This window comes from Canis aureus, chromosome 22 (genome assembly GCF_053574225.1).
Source record: "Canis aureus isolate CA01 chromosome 22, VMU_Caureus_v.1.0, whole genome shotgun sequence".
NCBI lineage: Eukaryota > Metazoa > Chordata > Mammalia > Carnivora > Canidae > Canis > Canis aureus.
This window is the reverse complement of record NC_135632.1, coordinates 24,985,221-25,003,990: the sequence shown is the minus strand read 5'-3', so window position 1 is coordinate 25,003,990 and position 18,770 is coordinate 24,985,221. Positions and strand designations below refer to the sequence as shown.

At 40.5% G+C, this 18,770-nt stretch overlaps 1 protein-coding gene across 1 annotated transcript in view; it reads left to right on the top strand.

The window, feature by feature from the left end:
• Window positions 1-18,770, top strand: part of COL6A5 (collagen type VI alpha 5 chain) — a 129,855-nt gene that overhangs the window by 78,853 nt on the left and 32,232 nt on the right. The window contains exons 21-33 of the mRNA XM_077865238.1: window positions 87-122; window positions 621-683; window positions 2,129-2,191; window positions 3,439-3,501; window positions 4,109-4,171; window positions 5,656-5,706; window positions 5,834-5,869; window positions 7,618-7,680; window positions 8,933-8,995; window positions 11,617-11,652; window positions 11,768-11,804; window positions 15,309-15,320; window positions 17,316-17,800. Coding sequence (XP_077721364.1) covers window positions 87-122; window positions 621-683; window positions 2,129-2,191; window positions 3,439-3,501; window positions 4,109-4,171; window positions 5,656-5,706; window positions 5,834-5,869; window positions 7,618-7,680; window positions 8,933-8,995; window positions 11,617-11,652; window positions 11,768-11,804; window positions 15,309-15,320; window positions 17,316-17,800 — 1,071 coding nt within the window. The remainder of the gene's footprint in view (window positions 1-86; window positions 123-620; window positions 684-2,128; window positions 2,192-3,438; window positions 3,502-4,108; window positions 4,172-5,655; window positions 5,707-5,833; window positions 5,870-7,617; window positions 7,681-8,932; window positions 8,996-11,616; window positions 11,653-11,767; window positions 11,805-15,308; window positions 15,321-17,315; window positions 17,801-18,770) is intronic.

The following is an 18,770-nucleotide window of genomic DNA, read 5'->3' as shown; positions in this document are numbered from 1 at the left end:
GAGAATGAAACAGGCTGGTTTGCCTCTAAAGGCCCCTCCATCTGGATACATACACAACCCTAACACTTTTGCCTTTTCTGTTCCAGGGAAGGGAAGGCCGAAGGGGGTCCCCAGGGGCCTTGGTAAGTACCCTATTCTTTCTGCCCTCCATGGTAGATGGTTCCAAGGAGATTCCTCATATGCCGATGGCACTGGGAACGTAAGAGCATTTGACAGGGACTTTGTAGGAAGTGCAGAACATTAGGCATGGCCCCACCAAAGCTGGGCAACACAAGGGCCCCTCAGTTCAGCTGCTAGGAACTCGACAGGCCTGACCTAAGGCAGAGCCCCCTTCACGGACACCTCATAGACAAGAGGACCTGAGGGCCATTTGACTGCTTTTCACATGCACGCAAGGAATCGACTGCATGAGAGTGAAATTCTTTACTAGAGTCAGAAATAATCTTGTATTCATTTTTCAGTATGGAAATGAATAAAATCCTAGGCAAAGTAAAGGGGGAGCCAAGATTCAGTCAAAATAGTACCCGTGTACTATGTATTACGGCCCTAGACAGTATAAAGGGAGAATCTGTATGGAAACTGTGTAGAGAAAGTGTTAACACTGAAAATTCATTCATTAGGGGGAGCCGGGAAATCCTGGACCTCAAGGTACCCAGGGAGCTGACGGATTACAAGGCCCACAGGTACGTTGAAGAATTTCATAAATATTCATAAATAATGCTGAGTTATTCGGATGGGGAGCCTGTGGGTAGTTCTGTATAAAAACAAATAACTGAGAAGTGTTTAATATGCTCTTGCTCTCCTCCGTGGTTCATGCTTCTGGAATTCTACATTTCCCATCATGGGAGAGTGATTTCGCTCCATCAAACCTGCTCCTGTTTTGCATTTTCCTCCATTGAATAGAGGAAATGGATGCTCTTGTGTTCACCTAGTATTGTATCAATTTGTTAGTAATGAATTATTAAGGCCTTAATATAATATTAGTAATCAGTATCAGGATCAACAGATTGGTTTTCCCTAACCGAAGCCCTGCACACAGATCCCACAAAGGAAAGTTAGGAATTGGAAATTGTTATTCAACTCATCTAAAGCTAATTCACAGGGAGTGAGTGTGCTTTTAGGATATTACTGATAGGGCTTTACTTGAGCCATTTTTTTTCTTGGTCATACCATTACTGATATGGACATTGGAGTCAGGATATCTCTGTCTTTCATGTTAGAAAGATACTGGGGTCATCCCTAGATAATAGCTTTGTAACACATGGTATTTAGTTATCTTATGGAACTCACTTTAAGGCACAACTTGTCTGGAAGGTGTGCATAGCCCTAAGACCTTCTCAAGAATTCATTTTTCTTTTAGCAAGTTTCAGATGATTCACACTAAGGTGGAATTTGCTTTCTCTTGAGGGTTCCAAGGTCCCTGAATCAAGCCACCAGCTAGCAAATCCTTTAAATTGAATAACCATGGAACCAGCCTAGATCCATCCCCAGGCTTTGTAGGGAGAGGGGTGATATTACCTCGGCTACTCCGGGGTCCCTTTGATACTTAGAGAGTGAACCAAGGCTAGTCCAGTGGATGCAGCCACCATTTTGCACTGGCAGCCGGGGTCATTTTATAGCTGGTGCTTTGATGGTGGGAAACTACTAACACTTCTAGTTTTTTCTTCCATGTGAGAGATCTATACGAGAACCATGTTTGATGGTAAATATAGTAGAAAATATGATTAAATTCCCTTGCTAAAATGTCCTTTTGTGTTAACTTGAAACAAATTTTCTATTTTACACATTGATGATGAGCATTCTGGCCCAGGTAACCTGCCCCAACAAAGGAATCCATCTGACTGTTGTTTACGTCTTACTTCCTTCTTCTAAGGGTTTTATTTCTTCTTTTGGTCTCCTATCCATTTCTTCCTGTCAGAGGGGATGGAGTCTTAGACCCAGGGAAGGATTCCTTGATAAGATCTATGCCATTGAGTCGGGGTCTCCTCGCCATTCCTATTGTAAGATATGCTTAAACTCAGATTTAAAGGTCTACTTGAAGGATTGGAACAGTGCTTTTCTGTGGACGTGTTTCAAAAGTATATTTTCATTGCTTCACTGCACTATGTTTCTTTTGTTATCACCAAAGGGATTAAATGGAATTCCTGGCAGGAAAGGAGAGAAGGGAAGTGAGGGGCATAAAGGACCTCAGGTAAGTGACTCAGGAACCTTAGAGTCAGCCATCTCCAGTGAGACCATTTCCTCTTATTTCAAAAACATTGTAATATATAGTTTATTTTTATGTTATCTACATATGGGGCATTTTATTTTTCAATCAACTTGGGTCAAAAAATTGGGGACAAATTTTTAACATAGCCTTGATTCCTTGCATGTCTCTTAAGCCATCCTCTCTCTACTTCACTGGAGGTTTACTGAGAGGGCACAGACCCATCACATCAGCCTGAGGAAAGCATTTAGAAGAATATGAATCTTGCTGACTTGCGGACATTTCAAAACCTGATACACTATTCAGGTTTTTCTGACTTTAAAAAATCTAGCTGTGTCATGTGTATCTCCATCGATGGTAGATATTTGAAATTGAGTCTACAAAGATGCCTCGCTACCCAAATTGATTTGATTCCTCAGTTCAGCTTTGAATTCACCCTCTGAATCTCTTTGGTCCTTGAGTTTCTGGCAGTGAGTAATAAGAGTTGGGATGGTGAGGGAGTCCTATGAAAAATGTTCTGAATTTGTTCACTTCTTTAGCTCTCCATAGCAAGACTCAGAAGGCAAGGAATACATGTGTTTGCCCAGTTATTATTGTAGCATGTTTGTGGAAGATATCTTTGGCCATTTGCATACTGGGACTGAAACACATTCTGTTTTGGATGTACGCATGGTGCAGTGCACACACATGGCAATGTCTTGTTCTCACAAAATCAGTTCATCACAACAAATTTGCTGCATTTAGAAATAACATTTGTCATGACAAGAGCACCTTTTTTTATTTCTCACTAAGGCCCCATATGAACTAGTGGAATCCCTGCTTATGCAGACTTGTGGTCTTCTAATCGGGTCTATACCCTGAGTCACCTGCTTTGAGTGCAGATGTCTCTCTCCCCTGGGTAGCTGGGTCTCTAATTAAGGAGGCATCAAGGAGCTGTTGAAGGGCAGCCTGGGTGGCTCAGTGGTTTAGCACCACCTTCAGCCCAAGTCCTGATCTTGGAGACTCTGATCGAGTCCCACTTCGGGCTCCCTGCAGGGAGCCTGCTTCTCCTGCCTGTGTCTCCGCCTCTCTCTCTCTCTCTCTCTGTCTCTCATGAATAAACAAATTGTTTTTAAAATCTTAAAAAAAAAAAAAGGAGCTTTTGGAAATGACATGAAGAAAGCAAACCTAATCTAATGCCTTTTCTAAGAATTCCTACAGTGACAACATATGTGTCTCCCAATTTCATTCAGGGCTCTTCTGGGCCAGTGGGAGCTAAAGGGAATGTTGGAAGTCCTGGGCCTCCAGGGAAAAAAGTAAGTGTTATCTCTTTAAGATTTCAAATACTGAGAAAAAAGTACCTCCCTTCTTTTCTTGATTTCCATGTTAATTCCTCACGTGATCTAGGCACCATCAACCACCTACCGGCTTTCTGCTGATTCATTCTTTCCCTTCCATTGAGGAAAGAATTTCTAACTGCTTATCTCTTCCCTGAAACTGCTCCATTTCACAAAGAGACACAGTGATCTCAAACATCATAAAATAACTTGAAAAATCTCTTCACTTCCCGATTTCCTGAATGCATGAATATATGTGATGGCAGAGTCTGACAGGGAGAGAAAGGGTGTCCAGACTGAAATCTATTTGTGCATACAGTTCTCTAATTCACCCTACTGTCTCTGAAGTGGCTCTGTTGGAGAAAGTCAGACAGCAGACTATTGGTCCATTCAGAATCCCACTCACCTGCTTAAAACCTTTCAGTGGCTCTCTTCTCCAGCTTGGTGAACCTGGCACCTGTGCAGTCACCCTGGGGCTGAGCTCAGAAAGAAGGGCCTCATGCTTGATTTAATGCTCTGCTTTCACCATCTTGAAAGTCTTAGTTCAATTTTACTGATCTTGAGCTTTTCTTGTCTCACTTACTAGGGAGAATCTGGAATTCTTGGAGATCCAGGGCCAATGGGGCAAGCTGGACAGAGAGGAAGACAGGTATGAGGTTTTAGGAACCTTGCTTTTTTGCTATTCTAAAGACTCAGTTCTGTGGCAAAGAGAGGGGGACTGATGCCATCAGCCTAAACACCTGCGGTATTGAGAGGTATTTTAGGACCTCCTAAGAAGATACTGGGACATCCTCCCACGCCCTGCAGCTCTCATTCTACAGCTAGTGTGTCTGTTAAAGCCAGTGGAAAAGGGGGCATGCAGAGAGGATAATGGATAAGTTACAGTAGGATATTTCAATATTTTCACAACCAGTATGGCCATATATATGCATGTCAGCTGAAAAATAGCACTGCCCATTTCTCTCCCTGTCTTGCAAATCTCTAGGGCAGCAACAAGAAGAGGGGAGTAGAGCCAAGAAATGAGCCATCTGTTCTAGTAACTTTGGCTGTACCAGCATCTCTGTCCATGCAGCAGCCAATATAGGATATTTTTTCATTTCTTTTCAAAAATAATGTTTATTATAAATGTTATATAGAGATATTGTAGAAAAATGACTAGGCATAGAAGATGAGAAATGGGAAGAAAAATTACCCATAATCTCACTCTTGACATATTTCTTATTAACATCCTAGAGATACCAAAAAAAATTACTCCATTTTCCCCTCTTAAAAGTGTATCATGATTATATTTCTGTTATTATATTTCCCCCTAAGCGTTATTTTTAATAGCTTCAAAATAGCCTACTGAATATGTATACCTTAGTTCATTTGACCAACCTCTTGCTATTGAATACCTGATTTATTTTCAATTTTTTACTGCCATAAACAGCACAGCAATGAACATTCTTGAATCTAAATTTTTAGACAAAATCATAATTTCTATGTAGAAATTTCTAGAAGTAGCATAACTGGTTCAAAGAATGTATGCCTATTTAAGTAAAGTTGAACTCTTTTACAAAGTGCCCTCAGGAATATTCAAATGAAAAAAAAATGAAAAAAAAAAGGAATATTCAAATGATGTATGTACCATGTGTTATGCAGGAGAAGGCACGCTTCGGGGCATCCACACCCATAGTGGGTTTGTCACTTTCTTTTTTTTTTATCTTTACCAGTTTTATTAACAAAAAATATTATCTCATCACTATTTCAAATTGCATTTCTTTGGTTATTAGTGAAGATGACATTTTTCCATATGTCTATCAGCCATTTGCAATTCTTCTTTGGGGAAATTCCTTATCTATGCCCTTTAAATCAGCTCCTAATATTCCAGGGAAGTAACTGCTACTGACTCCTTTGGTCCTGACTGAGGATTCCTCTGCCCCCACAGTGTTTGCGGAGTAGAGCTGGCCAAAGTACCAGGCAGGGTACATACCAGGAAATGAGGAGAACTTAGCAATGTGCATGGCCCTAGAGTTCAAGGTCACTGATAAGGCCCCCCTACCTGGAAGTCCCCAGTGCTTCTCTTCTGATACCAGCATAGATTGCGGCTAAGTTTCACTTTTGAGAGATTAAAATGAACTGATATTTTCACAGGGAGATGATGGCATCCCAGGCTATGGTCATATGGGAAGAAAGGGCGTAAAGGTAAATATGGAAAGCAATTATTTCTTTAATTGATGGAACAATTGATGCAATAAGTAATACAAGAAGAAACAATCATACTGCAGAAGTGGTCTATTGATTTATTTATGTTTTCTGCTGCAAATTGTAGGGCCCAAGAGGATTCACTGGAGATATGGGGCAAAAGGTACTGTACGTATGACTTTCTTTCGAAATGACCATGACTTTGGGGCCTGCATGGCCCAGTGGTTGAGCATCTGCCTTTGGCTCAGGTCATGATCCCAGTTTCCTGGGATTGAGTCCCATGTCAGGCTCCCCACAGGGAATCTGCTTCTCCCTCTGCCTATGTCTCTGCCTCTCTCTCTGAATAAATAAATAAAATCTTCAAAAAAAATTTTCCATTATCTTAACTTTCTACTTGAGAATTAAGATTAAAGAAAAAACAAAACAAAACAAAACAAAAAGCAGGGCAATCGTTTTGCCAGGGCTTCACCAACAAAGGACCATACTTAACTACTATGGATCTTTAAATTGGAAAAGATTGTCCTGTCCTTCATGGCTGGATATCCCTGGTCTTGAAACTCTACCTCTATACATCCTCTCAAGTTTAGTCCTTCTGTCCTCTTGATTTCTCTGCCTCAGGGAGTCTAATTCCAAACTCTTGGCTTCTGCTATTGCTATCTGTTCTTTATCATTGTAGCCTTCACTGCCCTTCACCTGGAAGGTGACAACAGTCTTCTCATTGGTCTCCACTTCCACCTTCTCACTGCATCGGTTAGTCCCAAACACCACTGTCACTCGGTATCTTCCACAGTGTAACCTACTCATGTTCCTCTCCGGAGCAGTTTTCAGAATTCCTCGTTGCCTCCCAGATTGAAATCCACCTCCATGCTCTACAACCAGACATACCTTCCATTTCAGTCCGAGTGGGTCCTGTTATGTCTGTTCTTATACACTGGAATTCTGGGATAAGATTTCCTTTTTTTTTTTTTTTTTAGAGGTGTCCTATCTAGAAGAGTGTCTTCCAATAGTTGGTGCTCAAATTAAAATATAAAATATGGATTACAAAAAATTGAATGTCTAAACAAATCAAATCAACTATAGGAAAACAGTCAATTTTGAATCCTCTTAAAAGTGCTTTTAGGGACACCTGGGTGGCTCAGTGGTTGAGGGTCTGCCTTTGGCTTAGGGCATGATCCAGGAGTTCTGGGATAGAGTCCCACACTGGGCTCCCTGCAGAGAGCCTGCTTCTCCCTTTGCCCATGTCTCTGCCTCTCTCTCTGTATCTCTCATGAATAAATAAATAAAATCTTTTTAAAAAATGCTTTTAATGGATGAATTACCAGAAGAGATTCTTTCTTTAGCTAAAGAAGAGTGCAAAAAGGAACTATATAAAAAACTATTAGGATAAGAGTTCTCATTATAGAACACCAATTTTCTAATAAAGGGAAAAAATTTGCATATTCCAATTTAGGGATAAATGTGAAATTAGTTTTTTGATAAACAGGTGCTAAAATTCATTTCTCACCAATATCAGAGTAAATTTTTTTAACCTTCAGCTTTTTCAGAAATGATTCATGAATTTAGGAAGTAATTAATGATTTAGTATTTTCTGTAGTTAATACTCCATATGTTTTCTCTAATACTCATATGTTTTTCAAGGATTTTTTTCTTTAGATACTTTTAGTAACTGATTGGGTAGCCATTGCCTTGATATTTATGCATAAATATTTGTATTCTTAGAAAATTAAAAATAGTTTGGGGAATATTTAAGTGTATTGATGACTTTGTTCCAAGAGACAGGAGAAGTTGACATTTACTGTTTAATATATAGTATAGTTATAAGATCAATTCAATATTATATTAGAGAAAATTATTTTTATTCTTTCATAGTAAATATTTTAATATCTTGATTTCTTATATCTGAATTTTTAGGGTGATGTTGGTGATCCTGGAGTTCCTGGAGGTCCTGGACCCAAAGGATATAGGGGATTAACAGTAAGTGACCTATAATTGCAGAAATAATAGATGTTTCCTTGGAAGACTCTGGCTTTTGTGTTGTAATAATAAATGTGGATTATTGATCTAACCTAGGGCCACTGAAATGCTATTCCCTGACTGTGTGACCTTCACCACACCTTTTCAGGGTCTCTATTTCTATAACATGAGACTTGAACTTGACACCAAAGATCACTTTCAGCTCTAAAATTCTCTATGGTTCCATGAATCTGAACTATTTTAAAGATTTATAGATTGATAACTGGCTGTTCCAAGAACTGTCAGTGCCTTTAGTATTTTCTAAGACACATTAAAGCCCAGAATATTAACCCTGAATGGAAATGCAGCGGACTTCTTCCCACTGTGTCCCTGAGAGTTTTCTGACAATTCCACTACCCATAACCAAGGTCATCTAGGGTATTCATTTTAAGGAAGGCTGTTGAGATCTTCTAATTATCATAGAGTAGAATGTTACAGTTTTTTTAAAAAACAAAACGCTGAGCCAAGCATCTTTTCATTTTGAAGTGTGGGTATGATATCAGTGGTCATTATCAGCATGAAAGAGATGCAATTCACCAGATATTTTCCATCTGGCTGGATAAATTTCATTACCATCCATATCCATCACCCAGAAGCATGAGAATGGCACCACCCACCCATATCCTTTTATGTATGGGGAGAATTATTTTTTGTATTTGATCCTTTGCAGATGGGAGGTTTTTAATTAGATCTCTGTGTGCCCTAGTATATTTGTTTGTTTGTTTGTTTGTTTGTTTAGTACCAATCCTAGTTTATGACTAATTTACATTCCAATGCACAACCAGTGCCAGAGCAAAGTATGTCACTAAATGGAGAGGCTAAGAGGGAAATGGATGTTTTCCAACGGTTAAGAATGGCTATTTATATTATAAGTAAGGCATTTACTTGACTTCAATTAATAGTTGCTTTCTTTAAAAACATTTTTTTTCTAAGGAGTGCCTGGATGGCTCCATGGGTTAAGTGTCCGGCTCTTGATTTCAGCTCAGGTCATGATCTCAGGGTTTTGGGATCAAGCCCCACATCGGGCCTGTGCTCAGCCTGGAGTCTGCTTGAAATTCTCTCTCTTCCTCTCCCCCTACCCCTACCCCTGCTCATGGGGCTCTCTAGATAAATAAATAAAATCCTTAAAAAATGTTTTTTAATTGTAAAGTCTCATTAAAACTGAGAGAGTTCGATAGACAGTGTAAAAACTAAATCATGTTCCTATCTGCAGCTCACTGTTGGCCGGAAAGGTGAGGAGGGATCTCCAGGACCCCCAGGCCCTCCTGGACGAAGAGTAAGTACACCATGAGAACTAAGTAGCCTATACTGGTCTCTAGGATGTTCCCTGGAAGGGGTACAGAATTTAAAGTCAGACCGCTGGGTTCAAGTCCAAATTCTGCTTCTTGCTAGCTGTGTGCCCTTGGGCCAGTCACCTGGTCTCTCAGTTTACTTCCAAAATGGAGACGACATATCCTGTCCTACCACCTCAGAAGGTAGCTGAAGATCAGGTTCTCAAATGTGAGCACTCTTTGTGAATGATAAAGCTCAATGCAAATATTAGCTGTTACTGGTTTTTTTGTTTGTTTGTTTGTTTTTGCTAAAGCTTAAAAATAGGGATGGGAAAGCATAAGCTTCATAAAGGTGTCCTGGCAAAGTTCCATCATGCATGACAAGTTGGTGGTTTCCCAAATCACTCTTGTTGCCTTCCCATCTTCAAAATGTAGACTCCAGAGAGATTTGGAAATATAACTGCAGCTTCCCGCTATGCTTCCACTGCAAGAGAAATGTCACCTCTGGAAGCATTCCCAGGCAGAGTCAGGCACATCTCCCAGTGATGAAACATCCATATCTCTATTTTAGTGCCTCTCATGTTATCATAATGATTTATTTACACACCTCTCTCCCCTGATGAGCATAATCGGGTAAGAACTAAAAGTTGCCAACACCTGGGTTTGTGTAGGAGGTGCAGGAAGCATTGTATACAGTGTGGAGAAACAGTTTATCTTGTTTTGTGCATTCTGAATGTTTTATGACTACCTGCAGGGGTTCTTTGACTTGGGATCTTCTAGAGAAAACTAAAGCATGGATGTTTTGTGGATGACAATAGAATGAGAGTCAACTGGCTGTAAAGGATACTCTAATACATCCTTTTTCTTTAACATTAAGGAACTAGTAAATATGTAGCCTCCTGGGTGAGAACCTAGTCTCTGAGTCATACTGATCTGGTCTGGATTTCTCTCCTTTCCAGATTCTGGAGCTCCTATGTGGGGGTCCTGCATCTTCCCAGCCTAGTGCTTGGCACTACTGGTCCACTAAAGTATGGTTTCACTGTCTTGAGCTTGCTGGTCTGCCAGAACACAGCTTCTCTGACTTGGACCCTGCTGGTCTGCTGGAATCAGATTAGCTTCTTTGTCTTGAGCTCTCAATCCTCAGCCTCTGTTTAAGAGCTTGCTCAAATTCTTCTCCAACTCTGTCCTTTAGGACAGATGCTCTGAGCTCTGATCCTCTGTAAGATGTGGGCTGCTTATCTATTTATTAGTCAGAAACTTCCTCTCTCTGTTTAAATGTCTGTGCATTCTTTTCTGTCTTCTGCAATAGCCTACAAAAGGAAGGATGAAACTCTGCATCTCTTAGTGAGACATGTAATTTCCTGATTCTGGTCAGGAAGAACCTGGGCTCCCAGTGGGTAGAATTATAGATGCCACACTTCTGGATAGCACCAGCAGCGCACAATGGGCCATCTCAGCATTCAGCAGACATTTAACTGTTTATTAGGTGGATTAATGCATGGATGGTTGGATGGATGGATGGATGGATGGATGGATGGATCAACGGATGGATTGATAGATGATGGTTAGATGTACAGATGACCCAGCTGTCATTCAGAATAGGGGTTCTTAGACTGACATCCCTGGTTGAGCTTCTGAGGCCAGTGAAATTGTATGAGTGTAAGCTTGTAATAGCATTTTCTGGAGCCAGCATACTAGCATTCACCAGCTGCCCAAAGAGACCTATGTGCATTGAACATGTTAAGAACTGCTGCCAAGGAGAAGGCTGATCCTGATAAAGGAAGTAATAAGGGGAAAAGAGAAAATTTCAAGCTGTGAAAAAAAGCATTGCCATTTTTTTTAGGAAGCTTCCTTGATTCATTTCAGGCAATTATGTGTACTCCTTTGTTTATAACCTCTCACATTTATGAGCTTACTCTTTGGTGTAATGCTCTTCTTTTGTGTAATGCCTATTTTGCCCTGTAAAATGTCTCTGGTTCTTTCACATATGTAGAGGTTGTATGCTACCACCTGCATTTTAAATGGCTTGATTTGTAATACATCTGTACCTCTGAATTCTCAATAAATTCCTCTCCTTGTGGCATGCTTTGGGAAGCCTGTTGTTTACATTTCAAGTTTTCTCATGAGAAGTACCTTCTAAGTGTTATATCTTTAGTACAAACATCTTTAAAAAATACTTTTGGGGCACCTGGGTGGCTCAGTGGTTGAGCATCTGCCCTTGGGACAGGTCATGATCACAGAGTCCTGGGATCAAGTCCCACTCAGGGTCCCTGCAGGGAGCCTGTTTCTCCCTCTACCTATGTCTCTGCCTCTTTCTCTCTGTATCTCTCATAAATAAATAAAATCTTTAAAAAGAAAAAAGAAAGAAATACTTGTTTCTTTACTTTTCACCTACAAAAGTAATTCAGTTCACTCTGAGCAGACATTAGCTTAACTGATCTAACACTGAAACAAAGAAGTTTGCACCTTGATTAAGTAGGGATATAGCATTGTAATCTACCAGTTCAGGAATAATTTAATTGCTCTCTGCCAGCTGTGTTTTTAAGAATGAAGGTTTTTTTTCTTTACTCTTGTTCTGTCACTCAAATTTACATACCAATAACTTGCTCTGGTTTTGTTTTCCTAGGGCATGAAAGGCATGGCAGGGAAGCCTGTATATTCTGTACGTATTTCTTATTCACAAATGAAAACCTAACCAGTCCAATAGCAAATAAATATGGCAACTCAGAGGTCGCTGTGCTCATGTTTCTGTTCTCTTTTTCTTTTTTTATTTACAGCAATGTGATCTGATCCAGTTCATGCGGGACCATAGTCGTGAGTATCTGTGTGTCATGGAACAAGGGAGTCGGTGTATTGGTGAGGGCCCTTAGGAGATGTGGTGTGGGTATGCAGAATCAGTAAACTGAATCCACTGGTGGCATGCGTCCTCTACAACAGGCTTGTCCCAAGTACTTGCTGTAGGAACAGCTCACATCAAAGGTGGGAAGGAAAAGGGTATAAGTAAAAGACTCATGAAGTGTGATTCATATATGAAAGAAAATGTGCTTATGGGAAACAATTAGAAACCAACTCAAAAGTTGTGTGAATTAGCTCTCATGAATACAACAATTTTGTACAAAGGTCTGTGAGGGATAGTGTTAAAGGGATGAGCGTGGGGATTTCAGTTGAGTTAGTTACTGAGTCAATGAAGTCTCCTTGGATGGGATTACTTGAGTCCAGTTATAGGAAAGTGATGGGGAGAGGCAAGAGAATAATTTCAGAAGAGGAATAAAGCAGGAGTCAACAGATTGTCTTTGGTTATGAAGAAGGGAAATGAGGTAGAAAAAGCCAAGTGATTTCATTTGTGAAAACTTATCCCAAGGACATAAAGTAAAAGAAAGAAAAATGATAGGCAAATAAGTTGTTGAAATATTATTCATTAGAACAAAGTGAATGAATATACCTTTAGACTGTTTGCACTTAGAGACTAGTTAGGCTATGGTGTATCATCTTCTGATCAAATACCAAGCAGATGTTTTTTTTTTAAGATTCAATCAGAGTATGAATAATACTGTCATTAAAAGGAGAAAATTATATTGGATCCTTAGGATTTTTACATATAGGTAAATATGTACATAAAATAAGTTCTAGAAGCAAAAGTAGAGAAATGTAACAGCTTACTTTATTAGAATGGTAGAGTTTTAGGTGATTTGTCTTTTTTCATGCTTCCATTTTGACTTATAATGAGGCTTATACAATCACAATCAGAAGAATGTAAGATGGGAAAACTGGAGAGACCTAACCTAAGGAGACTGGATAACAATGTAGGCATTGCAAGTGTGAGGCAAGAAAGAACAACAACAAAAACAAGTTTGAGATATGTGTAAGGCCAGAGCAGGAGAGGCTTAGTGCCACTGTGGAAGAGAAGGCAGGAGGAACTGGGAAAGAGAATCTCTTGGTAGGAAAATAGGATGACTCTAAACATTTTAGAGGCAGGGAAATGCTGTGTGGGCCCTAAATTAAATGATCAGCAGGCAGCTAAATAAATGGACTGAAATAAAAGTGAGGGTCAAGAAAGGAGACTGGGATGTTGAAGTCATTTCACTCCTTAAGGTCACAGGGATAAGTGAGGTCCTAAGGATGTGAAATACAGAAAAGGAAACAGAAAGCCAAAGGATGAACCCAGGAAGACATCTTAGCAGAAAAAGTGGAGCCAAAGGACAGCAGTGGCATTACAGAGATGAGAAAGTCCCACAAATATGGGGAACTTGAAAAGAAGCAAGAAAAGGCCAATGGACAGAAGATTCAAAGGGAAGAGACTTAGAGGGAAAGACATTGCTCAAGAAATAGACAGGCTCTCCAGCACCCAGAGGAAGTGAGAACCAGGGTCTGGGGCCCCAGGTGCAGGGCATAGGACAGAGGGAAAACCATTGTAGGGGAAGGAAGTTCTCAGGAAATCAACAAGTATCTTCCCAAGGAAGAATGAAGGATGAGGAAGTGGTGAGGGAGATAAACACTGGCCTGTTGAGGATTAGGGATTTGAAGACAGTTTTCCAACCCTGAATGAAAGGAGTTAGCTGGGAAATTAGGGGGCCAGGGGAATGTGGGTTCTGTGACCAGACAGGGTGCTGATTGATAAGAACAAAACTCCAGAATGCAGAACCCAGATGGAATTTGGGTGACATGTCTTTAGAGCTAATTCAGAGGGCCTCATTTTATAGGTGCTTTCATGGAGGCCCTGTGGGGTTGGGCTCCTGGTCTAACACGTTTGCTCTTCAGTCCTATAACACTGCACTAAGGCCAGTGACTGAGACCCTACCCCCAGAATAAAACAAGAGCTCTAGGGGGCTGAGAGGAATGTGGAGTAGAGGTGGTTGTGTTAGGAGTCAGTTGGACATGTAGGTAGTCAGGGCCAGGGTCTCCAACAAGAAAACAGGGAGTTAGAACAGCTAAGGGGAAAACTCACTAGCATCCTGTTTTACAGCTTAGCATCCTGTCTAGCAGCTTCTGCAGAAGTGACTTTCACAAAACATCTCGAAACAAAACAATTAACCATAAAACATTGGTCACTTTCACCAGTTGAAGCAGTTAAGTCTTCAAATGTCAGCCCAAAAGACCATCAACATGTGATCAGTAACCAGATAGGTAAATAGGTGCATGATCAAAGCCCTGATTGGCACACCTTAGGAGCCGATCCATCAGTTGTAAATAAAATAGGAGGACCCAAATGATTAGAATTTTGGAAGGAGGGGGCATAAGTAAAGAAGATTTTTAGGAAAAATAAACATACTAAAAGAGATCAAGTAGTTTCCCCTGATGTCAAGCAGCTTTGTCACACTGAAACCCAGACAGAGGTGTCTGTTTCTAGAGCCTGTGTTTCTAGCCTCACAGCTGGGTTGAAGGTTAACAAATGTAGGTTCTCAGAGAAAAAGGGATCCTTTGCAGCCCTTGAGATGCAGAGAAGGCTGTGGGTTCTGAGTCCCATCTGTGGTGGTTAGCATCTCAGCAGCCACAGTGTTAAAACAATCAAAAGGTGTTAATAGGGGTGACATGAGAAAGCATGAGCTGTGGGACAGCAGGGTGGAGGCTAGGTTGTTGCCAGTGCTAATAAAATATTTTATTATATCAGAGTGACTCATTTGCTTTTTAAGAACTGAGAAAAATGAGCAAGGAAACTGTCAGGCCAGTGCTTTCTAAAGATTTACCAACATCTCCCTCTGATTGGTCCCCTGCTTACAGAGTAAATCACTTAGAAAAACCAGATGCTGTTTTGCTCAGGAGAAATCCTTGGGGGCTTTCCCTCCTCTCTCTAGATAGGATATCACTCAAACACAGGAGCTGTATTTTTTAGCAAAGACCAAGTTTATTTGGAAAACCCCATATTTCTGCAGGAAAAGAGAGGTTCCCAAGGTGTTCATCTGGGAGGAAAATAAGCCCTCATATTTTAGCCTTGCCTTGCTGAATGACTCTCAAGGCTGTAGGAAGAGAGACAAAACAAATTGAATTTGAGCTATCTTGCCTTTTAATCAGAGGCTCATCTATTCTGCTTCTAAAACAAGTGATCAGTGTTTCAGATTTCAACTGGGATTGTGCTGAAGTCTGCTGGTCATGGCTCACAAGGACAGAAGGTCAGGAAGGTTCACCCATTAATAAAATTCTGTGTACGTGTTCCCCAGGCCTCCAACCTTGGCTTCCTATAATTTAGGAATTAGCCTTATTTGCAAGTAGGGTCAAATAAAATATTAAGCTTTGCTGAAATTTTGTTCTGGGGGATTATTTTTAGCCTGTGTGCCAAAATGTAACAGACTCTTCTCTCTCTTTCTCTCTCTTTTTTAATAGCCTGTTGGAAAGGTGAGTATTCTTACAATACTGTGATTCTTGCTGAAGTAATTAACTGCATTCTGACAAGACCAATTTGAAAGAAACTCTCAGTCCCATGGAAGAAAGGACTTCTTCCTTCTATGCAGACACGGCCATCTTGGGATTATAATTGTCAATATCATGCTTCTACCTGATTGTGAAATAGTGACACCCAGCCCTAAGCCCCTTTACACTGTTGTGCTTTCTACGTCCTATCTCCATTCACAATTCAGTTTCTTTATGGAATAGGCCCTCTTTGCTGGGGAATTCAGGAATGGGGCTCTGAATGACCCCATTTTCTTGCTCTTTGCTGACCCTATGGACAATGGCTTCTTGGATGGGTGATGTTTCCTTTCCTGTCTCTGACCCCCACACTCATCATTCATCTCACCAAGTGCCTACCACTAATAAGCTGACCTTGCTGTGGATGGTCTTCTGGGGGCCTCGACCACAGTGGGTGTCACATAGCACCTTAGGTCTCTTGGACTCCATTGCCTCTGAAGCCAGTTGTCAACATCAAGAACTCCTGGTCTTCCAGAAGCCTGCTGTAGTAGACCCATAGAGACCTATCCCAAAAGTTTGAGCTTATCCTAAAGTTCGGCATCATTAATTTCAATTCTGAAAAATAAACAAACAAACAAAAAACCCCACCAAAAACCCTTTTACATGTAAGTGCCCAATAAAACTTAATTGGATTTGAATTACATTTATCAGGTATCCTGCTGGGCACTAGGAAAAGGAAAAAATAAATAGAAACTGGTTCTGCTTTCTGGGAAAATCTGTAGCAATAGGTCAGTTTTGAAGATACTTACCTATCACTTCTTCAAAAATTTTTAGTACTAGGGCTAAGATGGAAAAAATACTTAATTTTTCATATTTAGTTGTTCATCATTAGCTTTGATATTTTTTCTTCACTGTAAAATTCCTCTATTCAAAATATCTCTAAATCAACCCTTCCTCTCCTATTGCTGAGAACAGTGGTTTGGGGTGTGGGATATTTAGAGTCAGATGTGCTTTGGGAGTTAGCCAGATTGAGAATAGTAGAGCAGCCTCTGTATATGGGAGTGTTTGTTTTTTAAAATAATCCCTTTTTCTCTTCCTGTGTTCAGACTTTAATAGCACTTTGAAAAGTTAGGTTTGATACATAGGTCAATCCCTGTGAGATTCCTAAAGTTCAATCATCAGAAGACAATTGCAGACAGCTCCGTTTTTATAACAGCTCATTACAAGCCTGCTGTGGTCCTGCTGCGCCCTTCTTCCAGCCGCCCTTGCTTTCATTTAACAGCTAGCTTCCATGGGGGCCCCTTTCTTGGGAAATAGCCTCTTTGTCCTCTGAATGCTTACAAAGAATAATAGTCACTCTGTACCTTTCCATGGAGTGATCCTCCCCAGCGTAGATTCCTTGAGGGCAGGCTTGAATTTGGGTCATCTTTGCATGTATCTCAGTGTACATCACCCTGCATGTCACCCTGCATGCTACTCAGTGAATTATTTTTTGCATAAGTGGATGAAAATATTCTATCATTATTAGTAGATCATTTCTGAAGATTTTTAAAGACTGTAAACTTTCAAAACCCTCAATAAGCCATAATATCCTTTTATTCATTTCTTAATTTACTTAGAGTAAAACTCATTTTTTTGCGTGTGAGTTCAGTTTCATCACCTGCAAAGATTCACGTAACTACCACCACAATCAAGATTCAGAGCTGTTCTAGCAGCACAGATACTCCCCTCAATTTCTTTTAAATAGCAGACTGATTGAGGGCTGTGAAGTCTGAGCGTCATACCACCACATATGAATGCTCTAGACTTCTACAACACCTTCACACGAACAAAGCATTACTTGTGCCTACCTCTAGTTCTAGAGCCAAAGGCAACACCTGCAGCTCCCTTTGATGTGAACCAGCCTCAACCCTGGAGTAAAAGGAAGGGGAAGGACTTTTGATCAGTGAAATAACTTCATACTTCTGCTTTTTATGTTTGCAGAAAAGTGTCCAGTGTACCCAACGGAGCTGGTATTTGCCCTGGACCAGTCCAACAGTGTCTCTGAACAGAGATTTAATGAAATGAGGGACATCATCACGTCCATCGTCAATGACCTTAACATCAGGGAAAGTAACTGCCCTGTGGGAGCAAGAGTTGTTGTGGTTTCCTATGACACAGGCACCAGCTACCTCATCCGCTGGTCAGACTACCATAGCAAGAAGCAGCTCCTCCAGCTTATTTCCCAAATAAAATATCGACCCCCCACAGAAGCCCAAGACATTGGTAATGCAATGAGGTTTGTGGCCCGGAACATTTTCAAGCGGACATACGGGGGAGCCAATGTGAGGAAAGTTGCTGTGTTTTTCAGCAGTGGACAAGCAGCCAGTCAGTCATCCATCATCACAGCCACCATGGAATTTAATGCCCTAGATATCAGTCCGGCAGTCTTTGCTTTTAGTGAAAGGATTTTCCTTGAGGCTTTTGAGGTATGAACTTCTCTTGGCAACTTCTTTATGTTTAACATAGTGGTACTGTTAAGGATAGTAGGCAGTGGGGGGGGAGGGGGGGCAGGATATGTGGTCTCTTGACCCCATCTGCAATTTTCCCAGCTATATTATTGCCAAAGTCCATGAAATCCAATGTCTAATAACAACAGTAGTCAGTAATAATAGCAGCCCATTTGCTCAGCTCCTACTGTGTGCCAGGCACTGTCCCTAGAATTTTATATACATACTCATAACCCACTGCTGAAGTGAATGTTGTTATCCCTATTTTAAAAAATAGGGAAACTGAGGCCCAGAGAGTTTGAGTGACTTCTCCAATTTTGTACAGCTAATAAATGACTAAATCAAAATTTGAACTAAGGTTTTTCTGATTGAAGGGGACTTAAATATGGTACTCTATCAGCCCCCTGCAGATCAGGTGTTTCTAACACCTGTCCTCTGCTTGCTATATCTCATTGAATAGCTGGTTTTCACTTATGATAGATGAAGTTTAGGAGATCTTTGAACCCCTAATGTTGTATAAAACATTTAATGTAAATGAACATATGAACACAAGAGAGGCGTCTGCCTTTGGTTCAGGGCATGATCTCAGAGTCCCAGGATTGAGTCCCGCATTGGGCTCCCTGCAGGGAGCCTGCTTCTCTTCCATCTGCCTGTGTCTCTGCCTCTCTGTGTCTCTCATGAATAAAATAAATAAAATCTTAAAAAAAAAAAAAGAACACAAGAGAGGTTTGGATCAACAGATTCTTATGGGAGTCTATATTTCCTCCTCTCCCCCCAAAACTGAAGAATTTCTCCACCTACTGTTTTACTGTTTTTAAATGTATTCAGATTAGCCATGAACTACATGCTCCTGGAGCTGGGTAAAGCTATTGTGTTGTCCAAGAGATTACAAAGGTCTAAATATATACACAAATACATATCTTTCTACTGTAAAAAATAAAATCAAAAT